Genomic DNA, 20,000 nt, shown 5'->3' on the forward strand with positions numbered 1-20,000 from the left:
CATCAGTGCCAAGTACCAACCACACACTCAACCCTAACATGTCTCTCTCAGCTCCACCCGACCATCTCTCCCTCTTAAATAAAACTTGTAGTTTCTTTTTGGGGGTTGCCGACTTGCCAAAAATACACACCTCGCTTTCTTTACTCGACATATTCACTTTTTTTTTTTCGTTCAGTCTCATCAGAGACATTGTATTGGAACCGTAATCTTTTTTTCGCTTTTTATCTCTTTAAATAGATCACTTTTCTTTTTACTTATTCTAAAATCTTTAAATGATAAGATTAATTTTCAGTAATGTGACATTGCTATCATCCTTTACAAGTCACAGTTATTGTCAATAGACAAGCCCGTTTGGCTTCCCAGTGGAATCGATTTTCCTTTTACGTATAAAGGTGTTAATCCCATGACCTAGCTTAAGACTGATAGTCACTGACGACGAACACATCCATATGACAGAGTTCCAACACAGAGTTATGTGCCACACAGCAGGTCTAACAGCTTTACGTCTTATTGGCATAAATTCATCAGGCAGGTTTTCCCCCTTCCATCCCAGACTCTGAGATTGTTTTCCTTTTTCTTTCTCGTCTGCTTGCTTCCCTGTTTCTTTATCCCGTTTTTTGTTTATCAGTATTTCGTTGAAGGGTTAGCTTCGTTGAGGACATCTGGCCGCGACTGGGGGAGCCTTCGATATTGTGAAATGAACAATACACGTTCCACATAGCACTAAAAAAAGTCCTTTAAATTCTTAGCTAATGTACAGTTAGCCAAATAAGTAAGTACATCACCCAGGTCTCGTCTGGATGATGTTTAACACTGGTGAAACTTAACGATAAGCTGAACCCAACTACGTCAGTTCAGGTCAACTCCTGGCCGGAGAGCGAAGCACCTTTGGCTTCGTTTGCAGAATTGAAAATGCGACGATATCCGAGATTTCTTTATTATCACACCAGGGAATAAGTGACATTGATTGAATATCCACTACATAGTGAAGCTATTTCGAAACTGATAATGTGAATATCCAGTGTGACACAGTGAAGTTATTTCGAAAGTAATTATGTGATTCTATGACGAAGGCTTCTCATCATGATGCTGGCGACTCACACGGTCTTCAGCCGGGTTTCTGGTTCATGAATCATTGCCGGTATCGAATCTTAGTCTCGAGCGTTTTCGTAAACGACTCTTTATGATTATGACAACCACAAAGTCGACCAAGTCTAAGATCTCTGGATCATTTACAAGTAATGCCCGTGACGACACCACAGCCATTATGGGGATAGCAAGCATCAGGCTGGAAACAACGAAGAAAATGAGTGATAACATCTCTCTCGGCTGCAGCTGGTCACAAGTTAGTTTATAGTTTCTTATATGTGTGTCTCGTTCAGATGGCTCGACTTGTCTGCAGTGGATTCACCAAAAAGGTGCTTGTTTAGCTGACTGTACAGCACTTGGGAGGGAAAAGTTGAGAATAGATAATACTCGTTTAACGTTTGATAAGATTAGATGGTACCTATATTAGTCATTATTTGGTCTCCAGGCGTCTCCATATTTAATAGTGTGTGTGTGTGTGTGTGTGTGTGTGTGTGTGTGTGTGTGTGTGTGTGTGGTCCCTGGTTGATCTTTGTGTGGTCCTTAGTTGCTCGCATAATGGTCCGTGTGTGGTCCCAGGTTTCCCATGAATTGGTGTGTGGTCCTTGGTTGCCGGTACGTTGGCCCGTGTATGGTCTCTAGTTACCCGTTATTTTGGTCCGTGTGTGATCTCCTGTACTCCATGTACTCGTCCGTGTACGGTTTACGATCTTTGTATTGTGGTACGTGCGTGGTGCTCGTAGTTACCGAGGCCCTGTACTTTGTAGTCTCGTCTCATAAAACATCCTGGACGCATACGTGCTGGACACATATCGTTACACATCCTGGATACTTCTCATCACACAACCCAAACGCATGTCCTTATGTGTCCTAGAAGCATATCATCACATATCCTGACCTCATATTACACATCCTTAACATATCAGCACACATCCTGAACACATATCATCGCATGATCTTGAACACATATCATCACATATCCTAGCCAAGCATCATCACATATCTTGGACACGTATAATCATACATCTTGAACACATTATCACACATCTTGGCCAGCTATCATCCCACATCGTAGATACATTTCATCACATATTTGACATGCCTCATCTTATCTGTATCTCTTTGCGTTTCTTATTCATCATTCTGGTGCTAGTTCACCAGTTAGGTCGTCTTTCTCGAACGTCTTAGTGGTCGAGACGTATTTGTTATTGTCCAAAACATAATTTTGTGTATATATAACATTCTTGGTGCCATTAGCAAAATAGAAAATGGCGTATGTCTAACTTGACTTGCTTTGATATGGTTTAATCTGAGTAAACAAGACTGAACCAGATCAAGTCAGATCAAACTAGACCAAACTATAAACAGAGACTCGGCGAATCACCAGTCTCGTTCATTACCAGTCTTATTTTATCGTTGTCTCTCCTCCCGTATACGGTGGCTTTTTGCGCACAAAATACGGTGACCGTATGCACAGAAAATACGGTGGTAACACCTTAAAAAACTGCTTGTGTCACGGACATAACTCTGGGACACACACTAACGAGTCTTCACTACCTTGTATACGTCATCATCCCATGATGCGATCATCCATCCAACTGCATGTGTGGCCTTCCTTCTTATCATCTTGTATCATCACATTTTGGTCTTCACTTCTACATTCATCGTGTATCATCTCTTATCTAAAGGATTACCTTGTGTTATCCCAGTTATCCCTAATCTTCACTCGGCTTCTGATATCATTGTTTGCTTCAACCATCGTCACAGGTTCCAGTAAACCATCAAAACCAATCTCATCGGTCATGTGCCCCTTGGTTTATATTTCTCTCCTTGCTCACTCAGTTTTGTACTACGAATACATGGGAATACATAGAAATACAAAGAGATTAAGAAAAGCAACAGTCCATTGGCTCCTTTCGGGGCTGCTTGTTCTTTCGGGCATGCTTTTGATGATGCAAGAGATCAGAAAGTCATAGATTAGTGCAATAAGAACTCTCCTAGATTACATCCCCCACTGAAAGTTTTATCGCACTTCCAGTATTCAGTCACCCCATCACCACTATGCTCTGTCCTTCCCAGGATCAAGTCACCCATTCCAGCAACCACCCATCCAAGTCATCGTGTCCTGCTCCTCTCACAGGATCCAGTCGAAATGTTCTAGCCTTCTCCTATGCCTCACTCACAGTGATCTTGTCCTCTCCTATGACCCCAATCCCATTATCTGCTTCTCTTCTGTGCCCCAGTCAGCATGCTCTGTCCCTCTCCCATGCGCCTGTCAGCATGTTCTGACAGTCTCCCGTACCCAAATCCACATGTTCTGACTGACCTTCCATGCCCCAGTCAGCATGTTCTAATTGACCTTCTCCCATGCCACACTTAGCATGTTCTGACTGACCTTATCCCATGCCCTAGTTAGCCCATCCGACTCACTCCCTCATTCTCTGCTTGTTGCAGACGATCCTCAACTCGATGCACAAGTACCAGCCCAGGTTTCACCTCGTGCGAGCCAACGACATCCTCAAGCTGCCCTACTCCACCTTCAGGACCTACGTCTTCAAGGAGACCGAGTTCCTCGCAGTCACTGCCTATCAGAACGAAAAGGTGAGCACGTCAGCTCTTTGTGGGAAGTGAGGGTCGTGTAGTAGTACGGCCACGTCATGCGTGTAGCTCTGCATGTTCTCTTCGGGGTCACTCCTCCTTAAGCTTCGGTGCTGGTAGTGCCAGTGTTTCAACCCCGATGATCTGAGGTTATCTACCGCTGATTTTGGACGCGGCGGCATCTGTGCAGATAACGTAACGTCCTAAGCAGCAGCAACAGAAGAAGAAGTAGAGGGTGGTGCAGGAGGACCAGGAGGAGCATGGGGGAGGGGGTGGGGGTTACACGGGTGTATGATGAGGGCGTGGCGGCAGTAATGGGGCGGGTGTCAATCAAAGCGACTGGGACCCACGCCGCTTCACCGACACTTGCTGGAAATGATCACTGCGGCGTTTTCTCCATCCGATTGTCCTCATCCCAGTTCCTTCATACTGAAAAATGTCTATGGCTTCACAGCCACCATACTTTATAGATAACTTGAATACCCTAGACGATACGAATTCATCCCGTAGGAGGGAGAAATGTAAGGTAATGATAAGGGAGTGTTAACATGAATAGGGATGTTTTTAAAGAACTAAAGTGAGATCGAAGTCGCAGCCGCGAGAACGGATAAGGACGTGAGGAACAGTGTTGACACATGTCAGGGACGGGACCAGGGAGGTCGACCCCTAATGTTATGATTCAATTACAGTCTCCCGCCGACGGTATTTTATAGTCATTCCATCATCTTTATTCTCACTGAATTCTAAGTAACAATAGCGGTAGGGGAGGAGGCCATCATCATGCTCCCTCGGCCGCCGACGGCGTCCATCCTCTGAAATATCTGTTTTGGAAATTGGCGTTTTGTGATTCAAAAACTTTGCTCTGATGGACTTCGGAGAAAGATGGCCGCACGACTTTTGCCAGGTGGCCATTAGCAGGTTTAGAGAGCGTGTAGGGAGGCGGTGGACGTCTGAATAGGTCCCTGTTTTCCCTGCTTCCTCGATAATTAAAGATACGACAAAAATTTTAATTTTTTCCGAGGGTAGTTTGACAAGAGGGGGAAGGGTCACGTGGGATAAAGGGAGGGAGGAGGGAGGATGAGTTGAAGGGTGGGGGGGGATACAGGAGGAGGGAGGAAGCTGGGAACAAGGAAACTCCCTCTCTGTCTCTCCCTCCCGCGCCAAACAAAAACAGAACCGCATCTCGACTGATGTTTTTGTAGGAGGTGCCGACAGGGAGCATTTGCATGTTATCGTGTTGAAGTTGACAGACGACAACAAAGGCCTCCCCAAGTTGCGCTTTTTATTTGTCAGTGGGCCTGGGGTCTGACACCCCAACCCCCCCAACCTCCCCGTTTCTACCCTCCTACCCCCATGCGATTGCCTGGCACGGGCCATTGTCATACTGACGGACCGTCCTTCTCAGTCATGACAGACTTTGGAATGAGATTGGCACCGCGTCCTCTGACCCGAGAGATCGCAGGACGAGCTTGGCTGGCTCCCAGGTTCCTGACCAGGGAACGGAGACCAGGGAAGGGGTGTTACTGGCAATCACCAGTGTAATGCAGAGGAGGATGATGATCATGATCATCTTGAGGTCATCAAAAGACCTTGGCGTTTGATTTTCAGCAGTTTATCTGAACACCCTGACCACGACCGTACGATCCTAGAACACGACAGTACAATCCCAGAACACGACGGTGCGATCCTAGAACACGACGGTACGATCCTAGAGCACGACAGTGCGATCCTAGAACACGACAGTGCGTCCTTGAGCACGACGGGACGATCCTAGAACACGACGGTACGATCCTAGAACACGACGTTACGATCCTAGAACACGACCGTGCGATCTTAGAGCACGACGATACGATCCTAGAGCACGACAGTGCGATCCTTGAGCACGACGGTATGATCCTAGAGCACGACGGTATGATCCTAGACCACGACAGTGCGATTCTTGAGTACGACGGTGTGGCCTCTGAGCATTACGGTACAAACCCCTTTCGTCTGATGTCCTGACGTTTTTAACCTGACCCTCAGGGGTCAAGATATTGATCAGACCATCACACTCATGGATCGTAGGATCATTGCTCAAGGCATCGAGTTCTCTCACTTCTGGAATCCGTGTAATGGTATCCAAACACTGGAACAAGTTCTTCAAGTATGAAAGAGAGTTTTTCAAATTTGCTGTTCGTATTATATTACTTAATGTTGGTTTTAGATTAATTACATCTGTAGAGGCTGTTATCAATTCAATTTTACCTTTTCCATATCTGTTATCTTGTTTTCTTAATCTAAGACACAACCCCAGGACCCGGTTCATGGGACTCCTGTAATTCAAGGCTGCGCTACAATCACCAGCAGGGGAAGCGAGACTCTTTTAGAGTGAGAAGTTCCTCAGCGAGGCTGTACCCTTTTCCGTCCATTGTGACAATGAAACATCCTCGCTGAAAGTGACTCCCGGTATAACCTCAAACAGGTGGAGTCCGGTAGTATCATTACTTCATATATATATATATATATATATATATATATATATATATATATATATATATATATATATATATATATATATATATATGTTAGGTGTTTCTGGACTCCGCCTACTTGAGGTTACACTGCGAGATTGGGAGTACAGTCCCGTCAAAGAGCTTAATCACTCTAAAGGAGTTGTCATTTCCCTGCTACTGAATGTAGAGCAGCCTTGGGCTGCAAGAACCTCTATGAAGAGGTCCCTGGTAAAACCATGACTCTCTCATAGAGGGGGGAGGTCTTGGGGTATTTACAAATATAAGAAATATAGGGTAATGATGTTCAGTCTTTCAGTACTAATCTATGCGTCTGAAATATGACTTATAGTTTGAATGAAACACATAAGTGAACATCACTGTCTCTAACCTATTAACCTTCTGGTTTAGTCTCAACGCCACATGCCCATTGCCCTTTTCTAGGCTACCTGACCTTACCATGTGACCCCTGTTTAACGATCTGTCTTCCCTCTTACAGATCACGCAATTGAAGATTGACAACAATCCCTTTGCTAAAGGATTCCGGGACACTGGTGCAGGCAAACGCGAAAAGAAGTAAGTATCTTTTGTGTATGGACGGGGATGTCTTGTATTGCTTCTAGACACTGTTATAACCGGAGGGGCCAACGTGGATGGGAAGGGACGGAATGGGATAAGAACGTCATTGTGGTAGGGAAGGGACGACGGGAGGGGCTTTGGTAATTTGGATGAGCACTATGCTGTGTGAAGGGAAGGAACGTAGTGGGATTTAGGATGTAGGTGAACAATTATGAACGTTACCCTCACTCCCAGTTGGATAGCTCCCTGCATGTTGCACGTATCAAACTACCGTGAACAGCCCAATCCATCTGTATCCTTGAGGAACTAAAGGAAAAAAAAATCTGTGGATTTTGTATCTTATTAGACAAAATCCTGAATGGACCAACTACCATTATGGACACATTGTATAAAAGTTATACATTCTACTCAGGTGGGATATCTTCGTACCATTGTACCTGGTCAGGGGAATATTCATACCATGGTATTAAGTGTGGGGGAGAAAAAATACATCTGTTCCATGATATTAGATAGTGGGAACATCTACACTATTGTGCCAAGTGGGAGAAACATTAGAACTGTGGTAACTGAATGATGGGACTATATATGTGCCGTCGTAACAAGCGCTGGGTCAAAGTCTTACTATGGTAATTGAATGGTGGAAGCATTAATACCAAGGATGTGGTGGGAGCATTGACGTTATGGTTTTTGACTGGGGGTGGGTTGACAGCTACGTCATCATACCAAGTGATGGGAGGAACATTTGTACCATGGTACTAAAATGGTGGGAACATTGGTCAGCATTGTCGCCATTACAATGGTACACATCTACACACCTGTAACCACATATTGTTCATGGGGGGAAACTGATCGTTATCTTTTCAGTAAAGCGAAAATTCACCCCAAGTTCCCCAACAACAGCGAGGATTCGAACCTCGTACCATTTGCTGATACGATCAACAAGATGAACATGAGCCGATAACACAGTATAAAGAACATTGGAAAATAAGAAATTGAAAGTGCATTAATGCAAACTTAAGGTTAGGATAGTAAGATAGACGAGTATAAAGGAAAGAAGGCATTACACCTTCAAGAGAATATGAGCAAATGACTCCGTATATTGAACATGATCGATCATTGAATGTCATGATCGCCTTCATGACAGGTGTGTGGAAGAAGAACATGTTCTAATGAACATTGCATATGAACACTTACTTGTCTTCAAGGTATGCACATATCTACTCAAGAACAGAAATAACAAACAAAAAGATACGGATTTGTGATGAACGTGAAAAAGATGTGATGAACATACATCAGTTATGGTTTATGAACGTGAAGGTGAACAAATAAGAACACTTTGTGAACGTCAGACGGAGACAGACGTACGCCTGTTGTAACAGTTATCCTTGCCCACGCTTGTTACACCTGTCATAAGACTTATATTACCCACACCTGATACACATATACATATTATCATACCTACATATGATACATCTTATCCTTGCTCACACTTGTTAGAAGAGTTACAGCTACCCACAACAGTTATCATTACCCACACACTTGTTGTGAGAGATATCCTCGCCCAACCCTGTCATTAAAAATATCATGAGCCCAGTTTATTTTTACTCACACCTGTCATATCTTTACCCACTCACACCTGTTATGAGAATATTCCTTACCCATGCCTCTCATAAAAGATACCTTTACTCACACTGTCTACTATATGCGTCCATATCTACACCTGGATATACGTATTGGTTGATCAATATCCATACAGTAAACAGTACAATTAGATCACTGAATATGTAATACGGAAATTTATATATCAGCTAAGTTTGTGTGTGTGTGTGTGTGTGTGTGTGTGTGTGTGTGTGTTTCCTTCATTTTTCTTGCTCTGGTAATCTAGACAGTCAGACAGACGGGGCTTCTGTCCACAATGCCCGTAACCTGAAAATCTTCGGCTGATATGACGTGAAAATATATGAATTATACATATGGACATGAAATGGTGAAATATAATCTGTCATTTCAACTGGCACATTTTCTGTCATGTCAGGAACAAACGAACTTTGCCGGAATCTGAATTAAAATGAAACATAACTAATTCATGGGAGTAATTACTGGGAATATAAAAGTGAGTCTTTGTATTCAGTAATACAGAGAGTAGTTATTATAATTCTCTAATGTACCATGTTCGAAAGTGTACACACACACATACAGCTGCACGTATAAACACGGACACAGACAGACAGACTCTCTCTCTCTCTCTCTCTCTCTCTCTCTCTCTCTCTCTCTCTCTCTCTCTCTCTCTCTCTCTCTCTCTCTCTCTCTCTCGCCCATTAATGCCTAAATGGTAATCATTTTTTACTATACTCACACTGACGCACACATAAGAACACTATAGCAAGCATAGAACACACACACACACACACACGCACACACACACACACACACACACACACACACACACACACACACACACACACCGGCAATGAAATACGGTACGGGATGCTGCCGAGGTTATGATAAGGTAAAGAGTGGGCAGGATTGCATCAAGTTACAAGGGGACTAGAGCAGACTCTCCAAAGTTGGTCTGATACACGGTTGATAAGATCTAAGCGGAATACATGCAAAAAAACTTGTAGATGGGAAAGTGCAAGTTGCCTCGATAGGAATGTATTCTAGCAGGAAATAAGCTGCAGGATTCTGTGTGAGAAGGACTTAAGGTCTGTCGCCAGACCTCTACATCAGGAGAACTATGAAGGATACAAAATGTCTCTTGGCAGCTACCAGTTAATCGCATTCAAGTACATGCACAAGGAGATATTCAGCACACTTTTTACATCGTTCATTTTAGGCCTCAAGTTTTGGTCACTACACTTAAAGAAGCAAAGAGAACTAACAGTGAAAATTCAGCAGGCAACCATGATTGATACCTGAATTAAGAGAGCTTGAATCATAATGAGTGGCTAGAGACCATATGTTTGTCCTTTGGAGAAGGAAAGAGTAAGGCGTCATTTGATCATAGTCTTTCAACTTTTTAACCAGTTTGATGAAGTTATCAGAGGACAGTTGTTCGAAAGATGCTAAGATAGACCAGCCAGGGATCGTAAGATAGACCAGCCAGGGACCGTAAGATGGACCAGCTAGGGACCGTAAGATAGACCAGCCAGGGACCGTAAGATAGACCAGCCAGGGACAGTAAGATAGGCCAGCCAGGGACCGTAAGATAAAATTAAGCAACTAACATGTTAAAACTAGACGAGTACTTTTACTGCAGAGGAGCTTTCTATAATTGGCATTAACTAGGTAATGAAACTGAATGCTGTCGGCGTACAAACGTCTAAAATGTAGTATGATGTTAGGGAAACGTCAGGAAATGGAGCCCCACGAGAGGAAAGAATCCCTCCACGTACTGTATAAAATTAAGTGATTACAACGTAGGTGATTATGTGTTACATATAAATCAGCCATCCCTTCTCTTTGACCTTCACAAACCCGCTCGGTACTCATCTTACCCATTTTAAAAAAATTACAAGCCCTCAATACTCTCTCTCTCTCTCTCTCTCTCTCTCTCTCTCTCTCTCTCTCTCTCTCTCTCTCTCTCTCTCTCTCTCTCCTTTATATATATATATATATATATATATATATATATATATATATATATATATATATATATATATATATATATAAAGGACGAGGAGGGTGCTGCTGCCGTCACCTCAACCCTTCCCTCTCTCAAAACTTCTTTGAAGAATTTGCATAAAGCATCGCGTAAAGACGGCCCGACACTTTTGAGTTACAATTCCATAGCCCTTCACACACGAGAGCCCATCCACAAAGCCAAGAAGTGTGATGTATGGATGTGTGTGTGTGTGTGTGTGTCTGTGTGTGTGTGTGTGTGTGTGTGTTTTTCTCCTTCCTTCTCTCGCTCTTCGTGTCTGTGTGTTATCGTACGTCTGTATGTGTGTCATCTGGGCTGCAGTCTGTGCTGTTCCCTGTCCCTATGACAGGCAAGGGTGTCTATTTACCCTCTTGTCCCTACGAAATACACTCACAGGTAGAACTACTGTGAGAAATAGTGTTACACTTTTAAGAACAACTGCTTTATCTTAGTGTGCCGCTGTACGATCCGTAAGTATGACACCCTAGCCTTTGACCTGTTACCTTGAGGGGTGAGAGCAAAGGTCAGGTCATCATACCCAAAAGGAGGGCCGTACCCACCGTGCCTTAAGGCCGTGCCGTCGTGCTGACGAAGGTTCAGCACGCCATCAAGGGAGACGTGAGCATCTCCCTGTACCAGGCCACGTTCACCACATTTCATCACAAGAGCACCTTTCATCCACGCCCTTGACAATTAACCTTCAACACTCTCCTCCACCACCATCACCACCGAGCGCCAAGTATAACCCCCCATTGAGAGTATGCTAAAAATATGCTAAAGAAGTATGCTAATACTCACCCTTGAGGCTTGAGTTAGTCGTCGACCAGAGAACGACCATTGTGACTCCCTCCCTCTCCCTCCCTCCTGCTGGCTGGCTCCCGTCGAGGCATTGTGGAATGGCGGGCGAGACCCAGAATTAAAGGATTACCATTAGTTACCAGCAGCAGCAGCAGCAGCAGCAGCCCTTTGTGGATTATGCCAGCACCAGTAGGCACCTCCCGCCCCTACACCCCGAGTCCTGCCCTGCCGTCCCTCTCCTCACGAGTCGCCCTTCAACACCAAGCTGCGTCCCTCCAGCACCTACGCCAGGGAACCTCCATCACTCCAAACTGAACCCCTTCCACGCCACTCTTCCTCCAACACTGCGAAGTATATATCCCAAGCACCTGCCCTAGTGTTCCTCCACCCCTCCATGGTATATCGCCACCCACATGTGACTCTTCGTCTCCAGCACTCCGGCTTATGTCCGTCCAACACCACCCACACCATAGTCCTGACCATGTACGTATCTCCAACACCTTCATCTCCGACATCTACACCCCCATCTTCTGACACAACTCCCCCATCACCTGAAACAGAAGACACTAATGCTCCTGCAACACCAACAGTTCTCCACCGCCAGCTCTCTTTTAAAACCTACACCCCAATTCCCTAAACTTTTTTCCTCCTACACAACATCCACGTCCCTCATCCGCCCACACCCCTCTCTCCTCCAACACTCCAGCTAGCATCTCTCCAACACCTTTACACAGTGATGGTACTGGTTGGCTGCTGCTTAATCATTTACTAAATTTTTTCATGTTTTGTTTGCCTCTCTTGCTCTTTATGTGTCCGTCCATCTGTCTAATACATGTGTTTTGCGATTTTGTCTTCCCGTGTTGGTGTGTGTGTGTTGAACAGAGAGAGAGAGAGAGAGAGAGAGAGAGAGAGAGAGAGAGTACGTATTTGTGCGCGCGCGCGCGCGCGCGCGCGTGTGTGTGTGTGTGTGTGTGTGTGTGTGTGTGTGTGTGTGTGTGTGTCTTCCCGTGTTGGTGTGTGTGTGTGTATGTGTGTGTGTGTGTGTGTGTGTGTGTGTGTGTGTGTGTGTCTTCCCGTGTTGGTGTGTGTGTGTGTGTGTGTGTGTGTGTGTGTGTGTGTGTGTGTGTCTTCCCGTGTTGGTGTGTGTGTGTGTGTGTGTGTGTGTGTGTGTGTGTGTGTCTTCCCGTGTTGGTGTGTGTGTGTGTGTGTGTGTGTGTGTGTGTGTGTGTGTGTGTGTGTGTGTGTCACAATTCACTGTTTTCCATCATCGTTCAGATATTTCTAGGCACAAGCGTGGCTTCTGGGACACCACACATACCATTTGAAAATCATTGCCCGCCACCACCGTCATCAGCGTCTAGTTACAAAGCAAGAAGTTTACCTCTGTAAATATGAGCGTATCCCGATAGCCAGTCAATGTAGATCATGAACATGCCATCCCAGTTTCTCTTGTCGCTGCTTTCAAATAGCGAGATGAATGCATTCATTTATTTAAGCATGTTTTTTCTTTCAATCATTTTCTTTCGAACTGCATTACTGGAAGGAAGAATGAGAGAGTGTAAGACATACACCATTACCTGGTCAGTCATCATTTCTTCGCAGCATTTGGAAACATAGTGTCCATTGCCTCGACAGTGATGTGAGTGTCCATGAAGCTGGTTTCTACTGAATTTCATCAAGATGGTTTCTGTCAATATCATGGTGGTGGTGATGATGGTGGTGGTTTCTAGACATGTTTTTTTATGTGTGGTTTCTGCTCATGTTTGTCCAGGACGTTTCTATTGGTTTATCTCCTTTGTCTCTAAGGTTTCTATTAGTTAATCTCAAAGGTTTCTATTAACGACCATTCTACTGGTTTCTGGTAATATTCAGTTAGGTCTTTTCTACCTTTTTATTTGATTTCTACCGCTGTTCAGCGAGATAGTCTACACCGATGGCAACCCAAATATTAAATATCTAAAATATTCTGGTTATAAATCTATATAAAATAACCTGAATCTTTATGAAATATTGCTCCCGAGTAAATCTATTTCTTTTTCGTTTTTTAATCACTTTTTTCTGAACTGGACTTTTGCTTTTGAATCACTTTGTGTGTGTGTGTGTGTGTGTGTGTGTGTGTGTGTGTGTGTGTGTGTGTGTGTGTTGCATCCTTAGTGTCTTAGAAATCAAAGTTGTTAGTTCTAAGTTATTCAAAGGTCACAAAGAATGCTATGGGGTGGGGTAGGGAGAGAGAGAGAGAGAGAGAGAGAGAGAGAGAGAGAGAGAGAGAGAGAGAGAGAGAGAGAGAGAGAATCTATGTTACGGGATTAGAGTCCTTATGCCCACTGATTTTACAGACTAGAATGGTTGGTCTCGTCACAGTTGCCTCAGTAGGTATTTCTCGTGTCTCAGGATAACAACACTAACATAGCGGCCTGAGGACGTCAGCACCACACACCACACTACCACACTTTTGGTTTATATCATTGCTATTATTATTATCATTATTATCATTATTATCATTATTATCATTAATATTATCATTATTATTATCATTATTGTTATTACTATTATCATTATTATCATTATTATTATCATTATTATTATTATTATTATTATTATTATTATTATTATCATCATATCATTATCATTATCATCATTCATATAATGATAATAATGGAAATGATAATAATAATAATAACATTAATGATGATAATGATAATAATGATAATAATGATGATAATGATTCTTCTTCTTCTTCTTATTATTATCATTATTATTATTATTATTATCATTATCATTATTATTATTATTATCATTATTATTATCATTGCTACTACTACTACTACTACGAACGTAATTACTATGAAGATTTGGGCTATCTTCTTTCTGCGAAGACTGGCCGCCTGGGTGATAAATGTAGGCTGCTGTGCCTCACCCTGTGGCGTCCTAGCTACGTCTCTTCGTTGCATATCAACTGGCTGTTATATTTCTTGTATCTCCCCTGATGATGTGATAATTACACGAAAGTGCACTTGGGAAATTATCGTGTTTCATTTTCCCCGTGGACTCATAGGAATATATATATATACAATGTGTGTGTGTGTGTGTGTGTGTGTGTGTGTGTGTGTGTGTGTGTGTGTGTCCCTCTCTCCATCCCTCCCTCCCTCCTTCCCTCCCTCCCTCCTTTCCCCACCACCACCACCATCAGGGACAGCAGGGGGTGCACCACACACACCCCAAACACCGCCTCTGTCAGCAGCACCAGGGGGTGGTATGGGCGGACCCGACCATTGTTGTAGGGGGTCACTGGTTACAGTGTGACGGCCAGCATGTCACAGCAACCCTTCAGCGGCCGCGGCCACGCGTCACACACACAGTAACAAGGGGTCGTGTTGACAAGGGGGTGGTGTGTGGGCAGGCCGGCCGGCGGTGACTGAATGCTGTGTTGCCCTTCTGGATTCTTAACACTCCTTGGCATCCATTTTCTGTTACAGTGAATTCCCATAATGCATTTTCTGTACATGATCATCCTCCTCAATGAACAGCGTCTCCCCAGTTACGTTTGGGAAAGGTATCAATCACTGGTATTACTTGAAGGTTAGAAAATCTAATATTGAAGGATATCATTATTACACAGAAAACGAGAAACGGATAATCTATGTTTACTTTCATAAGCAGTAAACAATACGGATTGGCGGAGAAGTTGGGATAAAAATGGTATGAATAATCAACAACAGAACTGATGGTCACTTGTCTGTCAGTGCAAGCATGTTGTATGATGCGATCACTGAGAATTGTGTATTATGAATAGTGATGATTCCAGTTGGATACTAATTCATTTTTTCATGGTAGCTAAGGCGGTACATGGAAATGAATGCCCTAATCAAGGCCATCTTATTTACGATGTATATATATATATATATATATATATATATATATATATATATATATATATATATATATATATATATATATATATTCGCTATTTCCCGTGTTAGCGAGGTAGCATTAGGAACCGAGGGTATATCCTCACTTGGCGTGAGGCAAGTACCTATTTCATCGACCAACCTTTAGGGGTGGATGAACAGCCGGGTCAACTGTGGACAAACTTTAACAACTAGGATTCGAATCTATGCGTTCGACCCTGGATGGCCCGTGAATGAGCCACGATCAAGAACCTTAATCGCTACACCACGGAGATCTGTATAATATAATTGAAATGTTAAGATGTTTTCTAAATGTATGACATATCTTAAACTTGCTTTGAATTACTCAAAATCTGTTACCTATGTTGTTGTCAGCATCATTAACTATCCTGTGATTATGTATCATGTATTTGATGTATCGATGATTCCTCTCCCCCATGCTGGGAGAAGGACCCTTTAGGTCCCAGAACCCCACTCTGACCCACCTGTTACCCATCTGTGTCGATGAGTTTTACCCACTGTACACTCTATACTGGCTTCCACCTACCCTTAGATATGTACCCTTCACCTATACACTCACCGAAATGCTTTGCCAACATATATATAGAAAATGAGTTTTTCAAAACTTAAAATAACCCTCCTCTTCTTTGGAATGAATGTTCAGGGACACCCATGAGGGGAGTGGCATCTCGTCTGATGCATCCTACCCATATATATGAGGTGGATACTGTGGCTGGGGCTCTCGTACAGCTGTGGCAGCATGCTGACCAGTAAGCTATCTAACCCTACCGCTGGTTATCGTAAACCCTCTCACTGAAACAGATAAGAAACGACACCTGCTCCAGACTGTTGATAAGTCGCAGCCCCATAATATATACCAAGTTCCGTAACCATATGAAGGTGATAAGGCACGACAAACGTACATACATCCTCGCAAAACCTCTCATTGAATACGGTCGTGAGGGATGAGCTACACAGAGCTCAGCTGAAGGTATACACAGCTCGGTAAAGATTACATGCTCAGTACAGTTTACATGTTTCAGATGGCTCTTCAGCGGATTTTCTCCAGGTGTAAACACAGTTCCAGTCTTCAGAATATACCCACCATACTAAGCAAAATCCACTTGACATATTTTTCCCTCAGGGATATCCCAAGATAAACTCAATCCCTATGTTTGTAAGATCTCTGCATATAACCTTACGTGAGTCCCAGTGGTGGCCTGGTTACCTCGGCTCACGGAAGTATCCTTCATGATAGTAACTACGAAGCTGGCTCCGCTGACGGCCCCCGAGGTACTATAGACGGTATTGATCTTCACAACTCCATTACATATGGGATCAGGTAAACTTGATTCTAATCTCCCCACAACCCAGGTCAAAGGATCTTCATCTCATACCACTCTGGAGACACTATTACTAACCCTGATGGACCTCGTTTCCTTTAGTTTATTAATGGACATTATCTCGCTCACTATCCTGCCTCTAGATCTTCCCATTTACACGGCGTTTCTAATAACCTAACAAGATGTTCTGATCGTACATGGACTCGTGAGTGTGTCTGTAGTACAAACTCTTATCTCTTACCATTTCTCTTTACCCTCTTAAAGTATGTTCTCTTCCTGAGCCCCGTACGATAACCCCATATCAACCATTGCATCTGTATCCTCTGGAATTTTCATGGCCTCATTACTGAAGAACATGACGAATGGTGTGCAGACGACACTAAACCCCGGTTGTTGGCCCTTCGTAGACAGACCTGGATGTTGTTATCTGAGAATGTTGTATTACCATCTGCCGTTGAGAACAGGAGTGGAAAAAGCCGTAAGAAAGGCATGGTTTAGTAATGAACGACTTCAGTCTTTCGAGGATACTGTAAATACATTTTTTCTCCTGCTTGAAATCAAGAAAACAACGGCGACAGTCTTCTTGTCTTGTTGTTCGCCTCGCTCCTCTCCAATGCTCTCACATGCAAAAGGAATACCCCTCTTCTCCAGAAATCTTGTATCCTTCCTCCCTCCCCAGCGTTCCGTCTTCCACCATCTTGCTCCCTTTCTCCTCTGCAGTTCCTCGTGCCCTGTGTATGTGTGTGTCCTTGCACGTACCTCAGGAGGCGTCGGAGCATCAAGGTCTGCCCCGACCTGCCTGCCTCCCTTCGGCTCTCTGGCGTCGGCTGGCGTAATAGCCCCCCAACCCCTTACCCGGAAAATTGGCTTTGTGGTCGCATTCGATCCTGTTTCAAATTTCAGGGTCAATTTGATTTCATTCTCTCCGATTCCCAGTGGTGTTGGGGGTAAAAAATGAAATGTAATGTGGCGAGAGTGTGTTATGGATGGGTTGTCGCCTCTTGCTGACTGCTTGTAGGCCTGGTTGTAGTTGTGAATATAACTAGGAGCCTGGTTGTGGTCGTGTGCTGGACTGGGTGCCTAGCTGTGGTTAGGAGTATGACTGGGTGCTTGGTTATGGTTGTGTGTATGACTGAGTGTTTGGTTATGTGTGTAACTAGGTGCTTGGTTGTGTGTATGACTGGGTGCTTGGTTGTGTATAGTGAAGATGTAGTTTGATGAAGATTTAAGTGAGTGAAGATGAGGTTGTGATGAAGATATGGTTTAGCAAATATGAAAGTATAGTAAAGACACCCTTTGACCTGACCCTCAAAATGATCCAGACTAGGTTCAGTGCCGGCCAAAAAAGCTAACAAAACTATAATGACTATAATAATGTGATATAAGATGCTGTAATAATATGATCATGATAATCATAACTAACACTTGATACAAAATATATTACGGAGAATGAAAATGGTAATGATCTACTGTTACTACAACTAATGATAATAGTAATGATGATGATAATGATAAACAATTATATTAATGATGATAATCATAATGATGACGGCTTATCGAATTAGCGTGAAGCGAAGTCTGAGAATATTCTGAGAAGATACACATAATGTAGACAGTGGACGTACATGACAGCTGGGAGGAGTATTAAATAGACAAGTTTGTACACATACACTAAGATGGCTCAGTGTGGGGCTTCTCCACCTCAGCCCTCACAACAACACGTTAGCACCGTCGACGGAACGAACTGTCTCGTTACCAAAGCTCCTATACTTGGAAAGATGAATTGATGAGACAGACAACAGGCCCTTAATCCCCTGTGCCCGGCTGTAACGGCCCTTAAGCCATACTGGAATCTAGACTGTAATGGAAAACTACAAAGTGGTTTGTATTTACGTACGCCCTTAATGAAAAAAAGCTTTATTCATTTGTGAGCCGGAAAGTTTTCGAGCTGATTTTAGTGACAATTACTTCAGGAAGAGAAAACTCTGAACTGTTCCATACTATTATCAATGGCAGCTTCTCACGAACGAGACACGAAACAGATGTTAAGATCAGAGTGCTAAGCTTACGACTCTTCGTAAAAAAAGCGCTAGAATGCTAAGCTCACGACTCACTGAGAAAAGTGCTAGAATGCTAAGCTTACGACCCACTGAGAAAAGCGCTAGAATGCTAAGCTTACGACCCACTGAGAAAAGTGCTAGAATGCTAAGCTTACGACTCACTGAGAAAAGTGCTAGAATGCTAAGCTTACGACTCACTGAGAAAAGTGCTAGAATGCTAAGCTTACGACTCACTGAGAAAAGTGCTAGAATGCTAAGCTTACGACTCACTGAGAAAAGTGCTAGAATGCTAAGCGTACAACTCACTGAGAAAAGTACTAGAATACTAAGGTTACGACCCACTGTACAAGACATGTTCAACCTCGGGAGAACCTCCGGAGCTCCTCTGCATATTGCCTAAGAAATAATTTAATGGCCGTTTGATTCCAGTGGTTCAAGTTGTGTCGAACAATCCCTGAAGCATTATGGAAAATACTTCCCGTCACAACAATGAGTCTACTCAGTCACTCCTGGGATATTCACTCTGGCCAAGCAGGAAATTTACCAAGTCAGGAGTTTGCTGAGGCGGTATAGAAAATGGACTCAGGAGTTGACATTAATATTCAAGGACGTAAACAAGACATGGTATTTACGAGGCCCTCAGCTCGGCGACGGTAAAATGCTCGCTCATACGTAACTCATTATTGAGATAATTGAACCCCGTCTGTACGCGTCGTGTGTGGCCAGCGGGTGGGGACCCAGGAGATCTGGCATCATACTCGCCTGTTCTGTTTTCTGAAGGTTTTTTTTTATCTCCAGGTTAGACGCCGCGGAGATAAGAGGTAGGGGAAGGGATGATGATGATCACCATTTTTCTTTTCTATATTTTCTAGATTTGTTTATGGTCATTGACCAGTATAGAGGGTGTACTGGACTCACCCCATGTGCACTCACCCGTACACACACACACACACACACACACAGAGGTATACCACTCCTTGTTCTGTGTTACTCTCATAGGCACCAATGGTATCTAACCCCTGTACAGGCAAACTGGCCCGTAGTGTATTACACACACACACACACACACACACACACACACACAACACACACACACACACACACACAACACACACACACACACACACACACACACACACACACACACACACGTGTCTCCCCTCTTAAGTGAGTAAGCTGGGAACGCCTCACGTCCTCATCCCAGCCTCACAAGGAAAGCAATAAATTTTCGGGTTGTCGAAGCAATTTCTTCAGGTGTGTTGTGTTGCAGGTGCCGCCAGCGAGGTGTCCGCTGTTAATCCTCGCAACGCACTAGGGAGGCTGGGGGATTTATCAAGGGGGATTTAACCAGATCTTGACCATGTGTGGCGGGGGGGGAGGAGGGGGGATTTACTCCTAAAATACATGAGCTTTATCTGACTTATTTGCTATATTTAGGGATGACTTATAGACCTGCCATGATGTATCTAATCATTTGAAGTATGTGTAAGGTTTGG

The 20,000-nt window shown here is 43.6% G+C and overlaps 1 protein-coding gene across 6 annotated transcripts in view; it reads left to right on the forward strand.

Annotated features, from left to right (window-relative positions):
• The window catches only part of LOC139761373 (optomotor-blind protein-like), a 337,252-nt gene that overhangs the window by 301,488 nt on the left and 15,764 nt on the right, over window positions 1-20,000 (forward strand). For all 6 annotated transcript variants that reach the window (XM_071685508.1, XM_071685488.1, XM_071685498.1 and 3 more), the window contains 2 exons: window positions 3,541-3,687; window positions 6,673-6,749. In XM_071685508.1, the coding sequence (XP_071541609.1) occupies window positions 3,541-3,687; window positions 6,673-6,749 (224 nt within the window). The remainder of the gene's footprint in view (window positions 1-3,540; window positions 3,688-6,672; window positions 6,750-20,000) is intronic.

This window comes from Panulirus ornatus, chromosome 3 (genome assembly GCF_036320965.1).
Source record: "Panulirus ornatus isolate Po-2019 chromosome 3, ASM3632096v1, whole genome shotgun sequence".
In the NCBI taxonomy this organism is placed as follows: Eukaryota; Metazoa; Arthropoda; class Malacostraca; order Decapoda; family Palinuridae; genus Panulirus; species Panulirus ornatus.